This window comes from Schistocerca nitens, chromosome 4 (genome assembly GCF_023898315.1).
Source record: "Schistocerca nitens isolate TAMUIC-IGC-003100 chromosome 4, iqSchNite1.1, whole genome shotgun sequence".
Taxonomy (NCBI): domain Eukaryota; kingdom Metazoa; phylum Arthropoda; class Insecta; order Orthoptera; family Acrididae; genus Schistocerca; species Schistocerca nitens.
In genome coordinates, this window is record NC_064617.1 from 234,699,300 (window position 1) to 234,716,310 (window position 17,011).

Genomic DNA, 17,011 nt, shown 5'->3' on the forward strand with positions numbered 1-17,011 from the left:
AAATATATATTGAACATTAGACCCTGCGAGAAATGAGGCAAAAATCATTCTTCTCTTTCCTCACTGTATTGTAAATGCAGCGCACGTACCTACTTATTGTGTATTTTCAGAGTTGGGTTTACTTAGTTTTTTCTAAGCTTTACTCTAAGAAGTCTTCTCAGTTGTTTCTTAAGTCTTTGTTGACTGAATTATGTGTTGACACTGTAGTATCAGGCAACTTTATCTCCGAATTCAAGTAACATTTTCTAATGTTATACCTAGATTTGCTTCATGTTTATATCCAAATGAGTCCTTGATCAAATGATAACATCTTTTCAGTTATGAAACTGTTTCTCTGACAGACAGATTATTGATTAAATTAATGCAAGATGATGCTCAACAGGTGGAAGGTCATGATAGTACAGTACAGGACACTTGTTGTTGATAGTGCCTTGGGTTTTCATTTGGACAAGTATACAGAAGGTATTGATGATGAATTCTTTTGTGCATATTATTATGAATATCACTTTCCATAGAACAGGGGAAATAATCTGCATGAAAAACAGAGAAAATACAAAATGATTGGCACATAATTGAAGTTGTTTCTCTACCTATTTGCAAGAATTATAGAGTGAGTTGTTATACATGCAACATACCTTCTTGTGTGTGTGTGTGGGGGGGGGGGGGTGAATTATGTTAAATGCGGTTGATGGTGTACTATTAATATGCAGTTATTGCATTCAGAATGCTACTGCATACAGGCATAGTGGAACGTTTAATTATTAAAAATGTTTTAAACTTGAAAGACGCTCTTAGCGCGAGCGAGCGTTTAACCAAACGGGTGAGAAACAATACGGCGCGGGTGTTGGCAGATTTTCAGTGATGTTTTCGCATTATGTAGCCCGTATTATCGATCTGCGAAACGAACGGATTGGCAAAAATACACTATATAATACGATCACTGTGCTGGAATATCACCAGTTCTTCGGTAGGATTAAATAGTCACGCGAATGCACTCTCTACCCGTTGTTGCCAACCTAATAATTGACAATGTAAGCGAATGTTCGACTATTGCGCGTCAGATTGACGGGAAACTTCGTTACTTGGCGCTGCACCCGAAAAGAAACACTCGGCGACGTTATTGATCTAATCGTGTATTCTGGAGCGTGGCTTTGTTTCACTAGGCTCGCCATCTGAACAGCACCTGCCCCTGCACACACGTACCGCTGCACACCTCAGTAGAATCTGCACAAAGCTGACGTACGAAGCACTGGCGTAGCCCACTGTACACCCACCACATCCACAGGTTCACGCGTACTCTCTGTCTGCAGCAGCTGTTAGCTGGGACTGGTGAGCTCAGGGCTTTCTCCGTCTCCCCCACTCCGCAGCCACTGCGCGCACCGTGCACTGAATTCCGTACCGTATCAAGGCCGCCTGTCCTACGTCATCCTCGGTTAGTAAATTCCTTGACAGCTGAGACATGGGACATCTCGGAAAATTGTTCTGCAGTGAAGGGGGGCAATTTATTAACTTAAAGCGGCGGTCATATAATTTGCATCCTGTACCCCCCTCCTAAATGCTCTCTTCAAGCCGTCTCTGATTGCATAATTTAAACTTGCTGAAGAACTGCCTGTTAATGCCCAGGTGTTTATTGCCACACTGGTTTTAGGTGTGCAGTCCTTCAGGAAGGTCACAGAAGATTTCTTTGTGTCTCGAGTAGCCTCGATATGTACAGAATTCGCAAGTACAATTCATAGCTGACAGTTATTGTTCTTTCTGTTATAACGCCAGAGTGCCACTGAAATCTGTTTAAAGCAATGGATTTGTTCGGAAGACTATAAATGATTGTGAAGAATGGCTGATATTCAGCAGCGGGCGAATATGATTTCTTGTCATTTTTCCTGTGTTTATATTATGAAGAACATTCTCCTGTTTATTGTATGTATTCTCGAGGCTACTGTGTTTCTACCGCAGGTATGTTAATAGACGGGGATTTGCCGAAGCAAATGTAGAAAACTACCAAAAACTTTGCCTGGTTGAGTGTATCAGACCAAGGAAAGTTAATCAGGCTTGTGCATCCCTCACTGTCTTGAAAGATAGCTCGTTGCTTGTTACGCCAGCAGATCCCAAATTAATATACTACACAAGCTTACGTTGCTTAGCACTGTCTTGTCTTGGAGTATTTTAGTGCGAAACGGTTTTCGACGTTGAATTACGTCGTTTCCTCTTCAAAGTTTCTTCAAAATCGATCAACCCGAGTGACAATGGAAGAGCAGTTTATTCAAAAGACTGGACTGGCATTTCAAATCTGTGCACCTAATAAATACGTTATACTAATTGTGGTCGCCCTCAGACGCTTTTATTCATTCCTTCATCTTGAGTAGCGCAAGATCAAGGCATCTGACCGATTTCTGTGACACATGGAACAGCTTACGGACACAGTGCAAAGTAAACTGCGCGTCTGACCGATTTTTTTTACGACACTTGGCACAGCTTAAGGAGACAGTGCAAGGTCGAAAAACAGTTATGCCCAAATATGCCGCAACAATTAGGTAGTAGTGCTATCTTATCTCGTTCCTTTCGTATCAGGGCAGCAATACTAATATTATTACCGGCTTTATTTATACTGACAGCAGTAAGAGGCGGGATATGCGAAACGAGAACCGCTAAGTACACTCAGAGTTCTTTCTTCGAGAAGCATGTATCCCGTCCATCACTTAAAAACGACGAAATCATTTACCTGCAAGTAATCAAGGAGTATTGAAAAGTTTGCATACGGACAGTAACGTCATCGAACGGTCACGCAGGGATAAAAGTCGGTCAATACGTTAAAAGTCCGTCACTTTCATAACGGTTACCACCGGGTGGTGACGACGACCTTCACGTGAACAGTATTGTGCTGTTATTTTGTGGCCGTTAAGTTCAAACTGAGAGTCATTCACGTCCATTATTAATGCGCCTCCGCCACTATTGCAGTGAGGTTGATTTCAGCAAAGATAGTCACAAATGTAGTCGTGGAAAGCAACCTACCTACACAACGATGACATTTGAGTAAGCGTCAGAACCAGCGTTTATTGTGTTTGGTATACTTGACTGCCTTAGTCGAAAATCTACTTACCCATATTTCACATTCACTTAGGAGCACATCCCACAAAACAGCAGTTTTCTTGGTTTCGTTTCCTTCGATTTTAATAACCTCTGCCTCCGTCCTATGTCCCCTCCCAACTTCCCCATTGTGGTAAAAACAAAGTATTTCCTCGAATTCTCATTTAGAATTGATTGCAAGGCAATTCCGAAAGGAACAACAACAACAACTAACCTATTTATGTGCACCGTTTGCATATGAACATTTATGGTTTTGCTGGACGACGTTTTCCCCTGTTCCCAGATGAACACCTGAGGTGATAAATGACGTGAGGGCAAACGGCCTGGACAACTCTGCCTGTTGTAGCCTGCCTTGCGTGCTTAACGGTGCGCCCCCATCCTACGTTCCTTGCCGCCTCCTCTCTCTCTCTCTCTCTCTCTCTCTCTCTCTCTCTCTCTCCACCGTGCGCCTGTTCCACCCATCACCCGCTACGTTGACGTGTTTCAGCGCTCAGAACGCCTTGTTTTGCAAGACGTTCGTCAGATTCCAGTCGCTTCGTTGTTGTATTACTTGTCCAGGTCGGGGAAATTGATGGTACCGCCAGCGACAAATACGTACTGGGATCTCAAACATTTGTCACGTCTATAAACAGAGCTGTTGTCACCATAACTGATATTGTCAGTGATAATTATTCTGAAAGTCTTCTGTCAATGTTTGTAACATAGTAACCCCTCAGTTTGGCTGTTAACTTCGATTGGTATCTTCTGAGAAAGAGTTTAGAAGTATTACTGTTTCTTCAAGCGAATGTGGGCACCGAGATGTTTACGTGTAATGTACGTATGATTTATGAACATAATACGAGAGTTAGTCAATAATATTATTACCTGGATAAAAATCAAGCAGAGACTACGACACTTCGTGACTGTTAGTCTCTCTCTCTGAATCCGACACTTTTGGCCAACGATGGATAATTTGACGGAGACTTTGGTTGTAGATGTTTGGCTGTTCAGGAAACGTTCTAACTCCAAAATCACAATGTCATCATTCTGGATATGCTTGGCATCCGTGGGAAGAGGAATAAGTCACAGGCTACCACGTCAGGAGAAAACGGCGTGCTTCAAAATTTGTAGCCCAAACTAGCACCATATGTGATTGACTTCTGTGCAGAATGAATTTAGGCGTTGTCAGGATCATCTTGTCTGTTGATGTTTGAGTCTTCGACTCTTTCCGTGGTTTTGAAGCCACTAGTTTCCACTGTTTGCGTTCTCCTTTGACTATGGGTCCTAGGGACACACTCAGCTCTCTCCCATGGAGTTAGGGCAGCTTCTTTAAACTGCGCCCTGTAGGTTGTACTCGGCACTTCGTGTCTACAAACATTCAGAGCGGTTCCTCGTAAGAATAATAATTTTGGAAGACAACTTCTACGGTGTGCTTTTCTTGTAACTTTGAAAATAACCTGTTTGCTCCTGTTGAAGGTAACAGTACTTGTGCAGACTCCAAGAAGGACGCGACATAATTTCGATGTTTAGGAAACTTTCTTGAGAACTCCATAAAAGGTTTTACGAGTCGTCTCCGTACCACACAAACCGTGTTCGCGGCGTAATGTCGTTTTTTACGATTCTGTAAACATTTAGGGTTCCCAGCTCTGGCACTGTTAGTACACGTCTCGCAGTTCGAACGACAAATTGCATCGGCCCGTGCAGCGAAAGCCGTTGCGTTTGGCAAGCTGGCCGGCTCGGCGCCTTCCCCTCCAACGCCCCCGCCCCTCCGAGGACGGTCTCATTGTGCGAGCAGGATGTGAGGGATGCTGTGGGAACTGCCGCGCACGCGTCGTCCAGTCGCCCCTGCGGCACAATCTTCGAGCCCGTAGCACCGTCGTCTCCGCGCGTTCCTGAAGGCTTCGAATTTATCTCGTCTCCAATATCAGCAAACCGGCAACGAAAAGAGTTTACTGACATCTGTAAGCGAAACAATACTGACCGTAGGACTTTCCTGGTAGGTAGTTTGAAGAAAGACAAACCCAACTTTCAACAGTGTTGACTCTAAGTTTGAAATTCCTAAGCTGTGAGAGGTAAAATTAAAGGAACAACATTTTATTTACAGCTAGTACAGAAATCAGACTTTTAATGAGTCGAAGGCCATGATGGAGAAGTAAGCAGTCTATACGGATAACGGAAATGAAATCCACATCCACAAGCCCCTTGTCTGTATCCACGTATGTTAACATTTTGTAAACCGTTTTAATCCGTTCGATAGCCTGAGCCCTGGCACGTGATTGCCCCTAGGTTTAAGATACTGAACTCTTGACTTGTTGTCGTTGTGGTCTTCAGTCCTGAGACTGGTTTGATGCAGCTCTCCATTCTACTTTATCCTGTGGAAGCTTCTTCATCTCCCAGTACCTACTGCAACCTACATCCTTCTGAATCTGTTTAGTGTAGTCATCTCTTGGTCTCCCTCTACGACTTTTACCATCCTCGCTGCCCTCCAATACTAAATTGGTGATCCCTTGATGCCTCAGAATGTGTCCTGCCAACCGATCCCTTCTTCTAGTCACGTTGTGCCAAAAACTCCTCCCCAATCCTATTCAATACCTCATTAGTTATGTGATCTACTCATCTCCCTGTATTTTACCCCTGCCATCCTCAGAATTTGAAAGAAAGTATTCGAGTCAACATTGTCAAAAGCTTTCACTAAGTCTACAAATGCTAGAAACGTAGGTTTGCCTTTCCTTAATCTAGCTTCTAAGATAAGTATGACTTAGTAATTTACAATCTGTTGACCATGCTTAGATGCCTGTCACGACGACATTACAATACCCCATAACCAGATAATGTTCCGCAACGTAAAGATTTCTGTCGAAAGTACCGAAACGAATTTTGTGACATTTTCATAGCAACAAATTTCGCAACAATACCAGATGAAATAAAGCAGTGTTAAAAGTTGCACCTTTCGAAGAAAGAGCGCAGCATTCGGTAATGTGCGTATCGTACAGAATGCGCTATATCTATTCGCGGTTTATGTGATGTGACTACGGTCACAATATCCCTAGTCGTGGTCGAAATGCAGGTCTTTAATTTTTGAATAAGAGTGGTTATAGCGTGATGTGCCGTTGTGTCAGGCGTGTTCCTTAGTGCGACACGCCAGAATTCGTAGTTGACCTTTGAACTGTGACCCTGGGATCATAGGCACGCGGCTTACGTAGCATCCAGACCGTGACGTTACCTCGGTATGTGGCTGACTACACGGGCAAGAGCAGGACGTCAAGTATCGGGTTGCGGCGAGAAAAGGCATAGACAGTGATAGGGCGCGTCCGGACCGCATCCGCTGTTGATAAGAACAGGGCTTCCTTCTTCGTTGTTCTTATTCTCCTTTTGGCCCACGTTAAACGTACGAAACAACACACGATCCAAAGCAAAGTATTTTTTGCAGGGACTCTGCAATCTGTAGGCGGCAAGCTATGTAAAGAAATAGGTTGTAGCCGCATCCGTTTATTTCTATTGTGGTACGTCTGTTGCGACTGAAATGTTGTAACCAGTCATATGTATTATGCTTTACTTCTGTTTCGTTAATCAGCTGGTATGAACATCTCACCGGAAATAAAAATGCCCTACCGTATTCTGAATCCACTTGGTGATCATAATTGTATATATCAAGTATTTCCGGAAGTTCGTAACGAGTGGAGACAGGTTTCTCTTCACTGTTATCAGCCGTTTGACACCAACTGCTTGATAAGACTCGATCTGCTTATGCATTAGTTTTCGGTCATGCATGTTCATCTTATAAGTTTTCTAATGTCATCTAATCAACTTTAATTATTTCGTTGTTTCGTGCTATTCGCAGATATGCCAGCGAAGAGTTTTCCATTCGCCGGGGTACATACCCCGCCTATCAAGGGCGTCCATACGATAGTTCGTGGGGGGGCGAATGGCGAATGGCGATTCATAAGTAGCCATAAAAAAGTTCCAGTTCTGATCCAATTAGAAACCTTTTTGATCATTTTGTTGAGAGGTAAACACCTGGCTACACAATTTTTTCCATCCCCTTAGAATTAGGGGGACTGGGGCGCTCCCCCCCCCTCCCCCCCGCCCCCCCCCCCAAATTGCCCTCGGGTATGAACACTCTTGCCGCCCATACCCATTTGATCATTGCTACGGAATTAATTACATCTGTTATCCCAGTCTATTTCCTGTTAATTTTGTTTTCTTGTACCTCCTAGTAATTTTCAAATCGCTGCTCTCCGATCCCGAAAAACCTGCAGTTCTTGATGTTTTTCCTATTAAAAGCCTTCTTGTTACTAAATGTAATGACTAACATTGGGAAGAACATATTCTCTGTAGTCGGTTGCATAAATATTTATAAGTCCTTGAAGTCAGTGAAGCCACAGGCGCAGTTTGATACATGCCATAACACAATCACGTGCACAGCAGATTTTATTGGAGCCTTATTACAATACATCTTGAGTGATTTTTTAAGTTTTTAACTGTGTGACACAGAATTAGTTTAGCAACTAAAACGCCTTAATTTTGGTACCCCTGAAGCTCTTAAGTTTCCAGCCTATGTATTCTCGTGTAAGATTTGAAATGAGTATAAAGGTCCTATGAGTTGACTGCTATTTAATGTTTGTAACCTCCATTCAGCTACTTGAAAAAATCGTATTACACTCGTCAGAAACTTTTGAGGCCAGTTGGCAGAAAAAATACAATGTGAACCAGAACTCCATCAACAAACTTTCAGAGGTGGTAGTATGGTCCAAAGCAAGAAAAAATGTCCAGTAGACAGGAGCTCTAAAGCCCTTGTTCAGTAGATGTTTCTCACAGTAGCGAAGATGAACAGTTGCTCATACTTCTTAAGGTATTCTCTTTCGAGGCAATGTTTAGGACTTTTTCTTCTTGTTAAGTTTGTCGGTGGAGTTGTAACTCATAGTTCACCCCGTGTATAACAGTGAACTATGAATGCAGGGAGATGATTTGGTTACTGAAGAACTGTGACGGACGGCGATTAATGAATAGGCGTAGTACAAAGATGGAACCAGTATAGTGTGTTGAGTGTCCGATTACAACTTCTAATCGCTAAAACTGTAAGTAGTTTGACATGTATGCCTAATATATGTGCCACACTAATTTTAGTGCGTCAAGCGTTCCAAAGCTTAAGTTTTTGTAACGGTGCTCCCCTCCCCGCGGCACACACGTACATCCGTGGGCTCCATTAGCGTGCGGCGATGATACCCGAATACCTTTGTATCTAATGCAACAGGAGAAAAACAATGGTGGAATTTTGACATTGTTCGCAGCACACATCTGACCGTGAAACACATTTGGCCCACGATTACGTTATCAGCTTGACATTGTTTTCACTTGCTTCTTGTATCTTTACATTGATTATCAGTGAAGTTCACTCCGTATGTTATCAGTTCTTTTTTTCTTCCTTCTCGAACAGGTTCAGTTTCTTACGTTTGTATTTTTTATATTTTCAGTTTTCACCTCCCCTTCACGTGACAACCTAACAAACACCTTCCATTGTCTTTGTTTATTTGATGTGTTGCGTTGGAGATAGTGACGAGAAAACGATAGGAGCCGCTAGCATCTGCTGCAGACTGTGTTCTCCATATAGAGGAAGAAAGCAGTTTGATGACACCGCAGCCAGTCGCAATTTCGACAAATGACCGTTCAGTTGGGTACTAACTAGTTTTGTCCCTGATCTCACATCGTACTTCCCATAATTAAACTGAGCAAAACAAGGGAAAACATTTAGTAGTACAAATACAAAGGTACTTCCGAAGATTTTCTCGGCACACACACATTCCTTCGCGAATGCACAAAGCTTTCTCCATTGCCTTCCACTTTCTCCAGAGACAAAAATGGAACATCTAAAATTTTTAGTATGTCAGCTATTATCTACTAATAAGAATTACTTCTTCAGTATCTGTTGTTTTCCTTATGTTCCAGAACTCTCAGTAGTTCTTAAATTTTTCTCAGTGCTTTGTTTCAGATTGGCAATTGTAAAATACGTAAGACGATAATGCTCCAACACCGCCCGGCTAACGTTACCCCGTCCTTATTGATTGTAAGAACTATCCAAGACATAATCCAACGAGGTTTACGAAGTCTCATAATTGTCTAGAAGCGTATCAGGAAGTTTGGGGGGAGGGGAATTACACAACCGCCGGTACCGTCTTCCGGGCGGCCTTCGCTCACTTTGACTCACTTCCGCTGCTGTGCAGGAACTAGCTTCCTCAACTGATCTGTGTGTGACGCATTCAGCGATAAGGCAAGCACGACTGAATCTCACAAGGAATTGGGAAACCGCAAATTTCACAACTTGTGTGCTTTGGCGATCGCCACTGTCAAAACAAATGACATCAAGTGACCATGAAACACGCCAACGAATATTTAACTTACAATGCGCTTGGCTTCCCCTTTCCCGTTGTCAAAATAGTCTAATGAACTGTCTTATAAATTGTGTATTAGTAGTAGTTTCAGTAGTGACTGACACCTAAGAGACAGTAATAGTGTGTTTCCGGGTCTTCTGCCAAAGCACACTATTAATCATTCACGCCGAGAAAACCTGAGAGATCACATCATTTACGATTCATGTCCAACTAGTGCTCTCTTATACAGAACAACTCGATTTTTTCAGTTCCGCCTACGAGAATACTTTCGTGTCGCATGTATTCAGTATTAATCATTACCGTGATTCAGCCAAGACGACTGACTGTATTTGTTTCCTTTTAGCCTTTCTGTGATAATATCATACATCGATGGTTGACGCACATTTCACCCCCAGGGGCACTCGCTATAATGACATTTTTTGTTACAAAAGTGCGATGATGGAAAAATACACCCATGACGTATTTCATAATTAGCAGTTTTCGGATTAAGCACATTTCCAGACGATAGAATACATACCGCTTTATAAACGCTAACGTAACGTTATGAACTTTGTCCAACCTCTCAAAGCAGGTTACGCTATCGGGCATCACTGTATACTATCTCCCTACCTTTACTTTTAATTTTTTTAATCAAAGCCTGAGATGATATGGTAAGACTGTATATGTAAGAATTAAATGCAGATATTCACAGTCAGCTGAAAACTAGAGGGACTGTTAATCAGTCGGCGACTCCGCCGCAGCGTTCAAAGCTCCTTACCACTCCGTCCTGATGTACTGCAGTCTCTTATAGCAGATTTATGGAATATAAATACAGAGAGTTAAGGTTGTTTCACCGTCAGTTCCGTCAGCATGAGTGGTTTTCATTATAATCTCAGTATTCCAAGTATTACGTATTACAGCACTTAATAAAGACAGATATTAATTCTTCTCGGCAGTTAACAATTCATTGATCTTCAGTCGATAGCAGAGACTCGACGAGATCACTACTTTATCTAAAAACACAATCGGGATGTCAGAGGATGAGCCTTGTTAAGATTCAGGCGATAAAATGCGACAAGTGATTGCTTCTGATAGCAGATTGTATTCAGATCAGAACTACCTCACGCATATGACTTAACAACCATTGGAATGGTCCATAATGCGTTAATTTGATTTCAAATTAGTAAAAAAGAAAATAGATTTCGTATGACACTGTTAGCTCAGAGACCACGGAGGGTTGCTTAAGCCAATTAATTAGAAAAGCTTCCTTTTTTACGATTTTTTGAGGGTTTGGGTGGGGAGAAGGGGCGGGGCGAAATATCAGTTTCCTTTTTCCAAGAGTAGAAAATACGCAACGGTAATGTGATAGCACTACGAAAGCAAATTACAGCGTTCATAAAAAGTGGCATTTGGTTCTTCACCTCTCCCCAGTGTTTCCGGCAAAGGTCTGAAGGATTCGTGCAGATCATAATCCACCGGCTAAGATAAAACTTAGGAATTACACACATTGATCAGCCAGAACATTATGACCACCTATCTAATAGTCGGTATGTCACGTATAACATCGGCGACGCGTAGTAGCTTGGAAGCAGTGAGGCCGTGGTAGGGATTTGTCACCACATCTGCAAACAAAAGTCACGCGATTCCCGTAAATTCCACGTTCAATCACTTCCCAGATGTATTAGATTGGATTCAAATCTGGCGAGTTGGGGGGGGGGGGGGGGGCAGCACATCAGTTGGAACTAGCCACTGTGTACCTCGAACCACTCCATCACACACCTGACCTTGTGACACGACGCACCATTTTGTTGGAAAATACCACTGCCGTCGGGAAACATGATCGTCATCAAGGGTATACGTGTGCAGCCAGTGTACGATACTCATTTGCCATCATGGTGCCTGGCGCGAGCTGCAGTAGACCCATGGATGCCCATGTTAATGTTCCCCAGAACACAATGAAGCTGCCGCCAGCTTGTCTCCATCCCACAGTACAGGTGTCAAGGAGCTGTTCCCCTGGAAGACGACGGATTCGCGTTCTCCCATCGACACGATGAAGAAGGTATCGGGATTCATCAGACCATGCAATGCTCTGCCACTGCGCCAACGTCCAGTGCCGATGGTTACTTGCCCATTTCAGTCGTAGTTGCCGACGACGTGGTGTTAATATTGGCGCATGCATGGCTCGTCGGCTGCGGAGGTCCATCGTTCGGGGTGTTAGGTGAAGTATGTGTTCACACACACTTGTTCTCTACCCAGCATTAAAGTCTGATGATAGTTCCGCCACACTTCGCCACCTGTCATGTTTTACCAGTCTGCCCAGCCTAAGACGTCCGACATCTGTAATAAGGGCTGGCCGCTCAACCCCGTTTCGCCACAAAATACAGACACCATAGCACTCCTCGGATACCCGAAAAGTTGCACAGTATTCGAAATACTCGTGCTGAGCTCCCGGGCCATCAGAATATGCTCTCGGTCAAACTCAGACAGATTGCGAGCCTTCCCCATTCTGCACAGTGGTTGGTATTACATGCACTGTGCGTGTGTGTGACAAGCAGTCATTCCCCGCCACGCGATACTGCTATTGCCTGGACGGGTTTATATCGATAGCAAGTCGGCGGTCATAACGTTGTGGCTGATCAGTGTATATCTCAACGCTCTAGCAGCGTTCTAGTTCGTATTTTGGAGTACTGATATTTATACTGTAGCATTAGATACTGCTAGTTTCGTCTGGTAGGTTATTAGAAAATTTTTATATAATGTGAAACATATAATCAGTCTTGATTCCCGTACGTCGTAACACCCGGATATTGCTTCTCTAATTGAAACAATGTGTGATGTATATCCTTTGTGTAATTGCTACCCGCGAATGTCACCGTGAGGGGAGAATCTTCTTCCGTTCCCGTTCCTCATTCTTTCCCCCAAAAGTAGCGCTAAGTAAGTTTGTAGACAGTACGCCCTAGCGAAAGCTCAAGTAGGTTACACACCTACTAAAAGCATTTATTTGTTGTGGTAGTAGACGAAAAGAGGTAAGTGGAAGGAGTGCAGCCGCTCCATTGCCAGTCCACCGCTTTGTTGGTCTTTCCTCCACCTGGGTCAGATAGCAGACCTGTTTCCGCGACGGAGCTTCCCTGTCTTCGGACCAATGGAGACGAGTTCATTTTGTACACAACTTGAGCGAACATTCATTTTTTGCGCGGTCACAGCGAGTGGAATTCCCACCAAAGCATTATCAGCATTGTAGAAAGAGTCTGCCCATACTTATTCGTCGTTGGACACTGTGGGAAGTGCAGGGGGGTAAACATTGTAGTGGTCACCAAGGCTTGATAGGATGTAGGGGGCTAAAGTTACGCAAGGATGAAGAGACTTGCGTAGGACAGACTCTGTTCATCGTAAGTTTAATACGGATGTAATCGTTGCAGCAAGTATTCCTCCTAGTCTGTTACCTCATTGGACTATACTGTAAGCCACATATTATAACGGTACGGTTGTATTAGTGTGTCATAGCTCGCGTATTTTAACCTGCAGTTGCGATGCCCTCACGGCCGCCGTATATATACAAATTCTCGCAAACTTGAAGCACCATATGTGCTATATATTTTCTATACTGTGCTATATAGTTTTCCGCACCTATGTCTTACTACAGGACTTGAAGGAACTCCACACATTTTCGCGTCGCACACGAGCAACATGATCACACACGAGCCACAGAAAGCAGCTGTCCAATGTTTACATTAGCGTTCAATCTACAGTGAATAATGTACATCGCGGAGCGCTGTTTTAAACCTGTCTTCGCAATGAAGACCCGACCACGTTTAGTACTCGGCCGTTTGTTTGAGAGCTTCATTGCGTCTACTGAAGAAGCACGGTATCCATACTTACGCGCATAGAGAGGGCGAGTCTGATAAGAAGCGGGGAACCGTGGAAGGAGCCTTGGAGCAGATCGTCAAGGCGGTCGAGTGCGGCCCGCACGGAACCCTCGCGGTGCGACACGATGCTGAACGCCAAGTCCTCGATTGTGGCCCGCTCGATGATCCAGCCGTTGGTTTCGTTGTCCCAGCCGTTAATTACATACTCTTGCAGCTGCTCGTCCACCACGCGCACCTTGGACAGCAGCCTGTCGAGCTCAGACAGTTGTAGTTCGAAGCGCAGCTGCTGCGGCAGTGTGCGTATTAGCATAGCAGCCTGGCGTGCCGCCTCCGCGCTGTGCATCGCGACGCGGTCCAGCTGGTGCTCCACCTGTAACAGTACCCGTGAAAAGGCTCCGTAAATTTTTAAAAGAAGTCAATAGACAGGTTGTATTTGTTAGGTGCAATGTTATCGGCGTACAGCCAGCTACACTTGACAGAGCTTAGCACTTATCCTGGAACATATTCTCAGTTCGAGTATAATAAATTGCCTAGAGACCGAAAAGCGTAGGTCCACGAATCGGCACAGTTTCAGAAAGCATCGCTCGGGCGAAGCTCAGCTTGCTCTTTTCGCTTATGGTTTCTGCAAACTATGGTGTAACAGTATATTTCTAGATTCCCGAGAAGCATTTCACACGGTACTCCATTTGTTAACGAGCATACGGAGTATGTGAGTGGCGAAAGACTGATTAAATAATAGAATCCACCATGTTGTCCACGACGGCGAGTTTTCATCGGCGACAACGGTATCGCCAGGAGTTTCCCAAAGACGTGTGATAGGACTGCTATAATTTTCTATTCACACAAATGATTGGACAGGGTAGGCAGCAGTCTGAGGTTTGTTTGCTGGTGATGCTGTGGTGTATGGGAAGGTGTCAAAGATAACCGACTGTAGGATGATACCAGATGCCTTTGACAAAATTTATAATTGGTGTAATGAAATGTAAGTTAATGTGGATACAGCATTAGTAGTGCACAGCTTGACACATTCAGGTCGTTTAAATATCTGAGTGCAACGTTGTAAAGCGATATGAAATGGAACGAGCATGTGAGAATTGTGGTAGGGAAGGCGAATGAATGGTCGACTTCGGGTTATTGGGAGAATTGTAGGGAAGCGTAGATCATCTGTAGAGGAGACTGCATACAGGACGCTTGTACCTATTCTTGAGTACTGCTAGTGTGTTTGTGATCCTCACCAAGTCGGATTAAAGGAAGACACGGAAGCAATTCAGAGGTTGGCCGCCAGATTTGTTACCGGTGGGTTCGATCGACACGCAAGTGTTATAGAGATGGCTTCGGGAACTCAAATGCGAATCCCTGGAGGAAAGGCGACGTTCTTTTCGAGGAACACTATTGAGAAAATTTGGAGAACCAGGCATTTGAATCTGACTGCAGAACGATCCTACTGCAACATACATTTCGCGTAAGAACCGCGATGATACGATAAATTAGGGCTCATGCGGAGACATGTAGACAACAGTTTTTCCCTCGCTCAGTCTGCAGTTTCAACTGGAAAGGAAACGACTAATAGTGGTATAGAGTGCCGTCAGCTGAGCACCTTGCGGTGGATTGCGGAATATGTTTGTAGATTCGTCTACCCAGCACGTGGCGCTCAAGAAAGAACTAAGATCCAGTCACTGAAACGCCAGTCATAAAGTTATTTAAATCAATGTGTACAAACCCTTTTTAAATGAAGTTTTACTTTTTTACATTCTAAGCGTGGTAAAAATTATGTATTTTTAATAAGGTGCATTTCGCTTTATTAAGAAAGCTTACTCAGCTGTGATGGGGTTTCCTATATTCCACAAATTGCCATCGGGGACGGTTTAAGGCCCAAGTGACACGAGATGCCACTTGACGGCAGCATGTTGGAAAGGGCGCCAGAGGCGCTCAAGTAAAAGATTTGTATACAGTGTGTATCACAAGCAGTAGCGAAAACTGACACTGGCCTTTCATGGAAATTACCCTATAAGGATTAAAATAATCATCAATAATATAACAACATAATAATAGAATAGGTGTCCCATTTCCAGTATCTAGGATGTGACATAAATAAGAAAATCAATACCTATCAACGTATATGTCGTGATAAGAAAACTGAAGGGTAAAACTAGAAGAGAGACCCAGATGAAATTTGATAGTCATGACACTACCCTCAGTAGTAAATGGAGTAGAAAGATGGACATTAAGATTAGAAGACTTAACACAACTTGAAGCATCATAAATGACGTTCCTTAGACCAGTGAAAAGCTGGCAGAATAAGGAATGAAGAAATAAGGAAACCCCTAGTGGTGTAGCCATCGACTGAAAAAGTAATCCAACGAAAGATGATTGGAAAGAGTATGTATTCCGTATGTCAGCTCAGAGAATCCCTCGACAAGCAATGGATTACATCCATAATTATGGGCAGGCCGAGGAAGAAACGGTGAGGCCCAAAGAGGCCTTAAGGCCTAATCCTGCATTGACACAAGAAGAAGAAGAAGAAGGACCGGCATTGGTGAAAGTGTAGATGGGGAGAGTGGGTACCAAATCATGTCGCTTGTGTGGAAAAGTTGATGATGTATAAATGGAAAAACTAGTTGTCATTAAAATTTGTGGAAAACGCAGAACAGGATACATTACATTTAGTTTGGGAAACATAATCTAATACCTGTAACAGCTGCTGTGATGTTATGGGTAGTGATGTAAAATGCCTGGGCATTTGTAAGTTCAGGCAAGTGCCCAGGATAAATGCCTAGCTAAATGCTCAAACTTCATAAATGATGGGCATTTGTGCATTTTAAAGATTAATTGGACTGCAAACGTAACTATACATGAGGCCAATTCTTGGGGAGTACATAACAAAAAAACTCAAGTTTAAAAGTAATTCTTGAAATGAAGTATAGTTTATATTAAGTAGGTAGCCTGTAGGTAGTATTTTTACTTATACTATACTACTGCAAAAAAAAATAGTAAAAAAGTTTATCCATAATGATTTTAATTAGTGATGAGTCACGTGCAGATTCCAATTCCACTAGTACAAGAATCGCAGATTTTCTTGGAATTGACTAGTTATTGGAATCGAACATTTCCAGTGTCTTGGGCATCGATTCTTTGTTATTTAATCTTTTTATGTTAGTCTTCTTATTTTATCTTCACAGCAGTGCAGTCATACGAAAGAAAGATAAAGAAAGGAGCAGAAAAGAAAAATATAGGTTGTCTCAAATGTCACTACATCTGACAATAAAGGTTTCCCCTCCCGGAAACAGTTTAACATTTAACCATACATTTATTGTCAAAAAGTGTTATTCTCTTTATACCGACTTTTCACTGCACAGCTGCGTTCGCGGTGTGTTTGAGGGGGGCAGGGAGAAGAAGAAAAGAGTAGAACTGGTAAAAATGAAAAGGGCTTTGTAAAGAATAAGCAGCTGTCAAGAACATGCGCCCTTCCTCGGTACAGCCAGTTGGAATGTTAGTTGGAAAAAAAAGTTTCTCTCTTCTAAGGCAATCAATGACATTTATATTTAAATGTAAATATTTACTAACTTCTAACATTGTTAAATTATACATTCTAGCAGTAAAAACTTTAAAAAGTACTTTTTTAAACTGCTTTGGACAAATGCCCATTTATAAATGTCCTGCCCACTGGGCATTTGCCCGGCCCATGTCACTAGTTATGGTCTCCTAAATATTTTG

General features: G+C 43.0%; 2 protein-coding genes across 5 annotated transcripts in view; one reads left to right on the forward strand and one right to left on the reverse strand.

Moving 5' to 3' along the window:
- The window catches only part of LOC126252102 (E3 ubiquitin-protein ligase Ubr3), a 304,811-nt gene that overhangs the window by 119,396 nt on the left and 168,404 nt on the right, over positions 1 to 17,011 (forward strand). The gene's annotated exons all lie outside the window — the stretch shown is intronic.
- The window catches only part of LOC126252103 (uncharacterized), a 37,517-nt gene that overhangs the window by 4,024 nt on the left and 16,482 nt on the right, over positions 1 to 17,011 (reverse strand). Inside the window, exon 3 of one of the 3 annotated variants that reach the window (XM_049952964.1) lies at positions 13,311 to 13,667. In XM_049952964.1, the coding sequence (XP_049808921.1) occupies positions 13,311 to 13,667 (357 nt within the window). Of the gene's footprint in view, positions 1 to 1,203; positions 1,360 to 13,310; positions 13,668 to 17,011 lie in introns of those variants that run through there. The other 2 variants (XM_049952965.1, XM_049952966.1) reach the window with 2 other exon arrangements.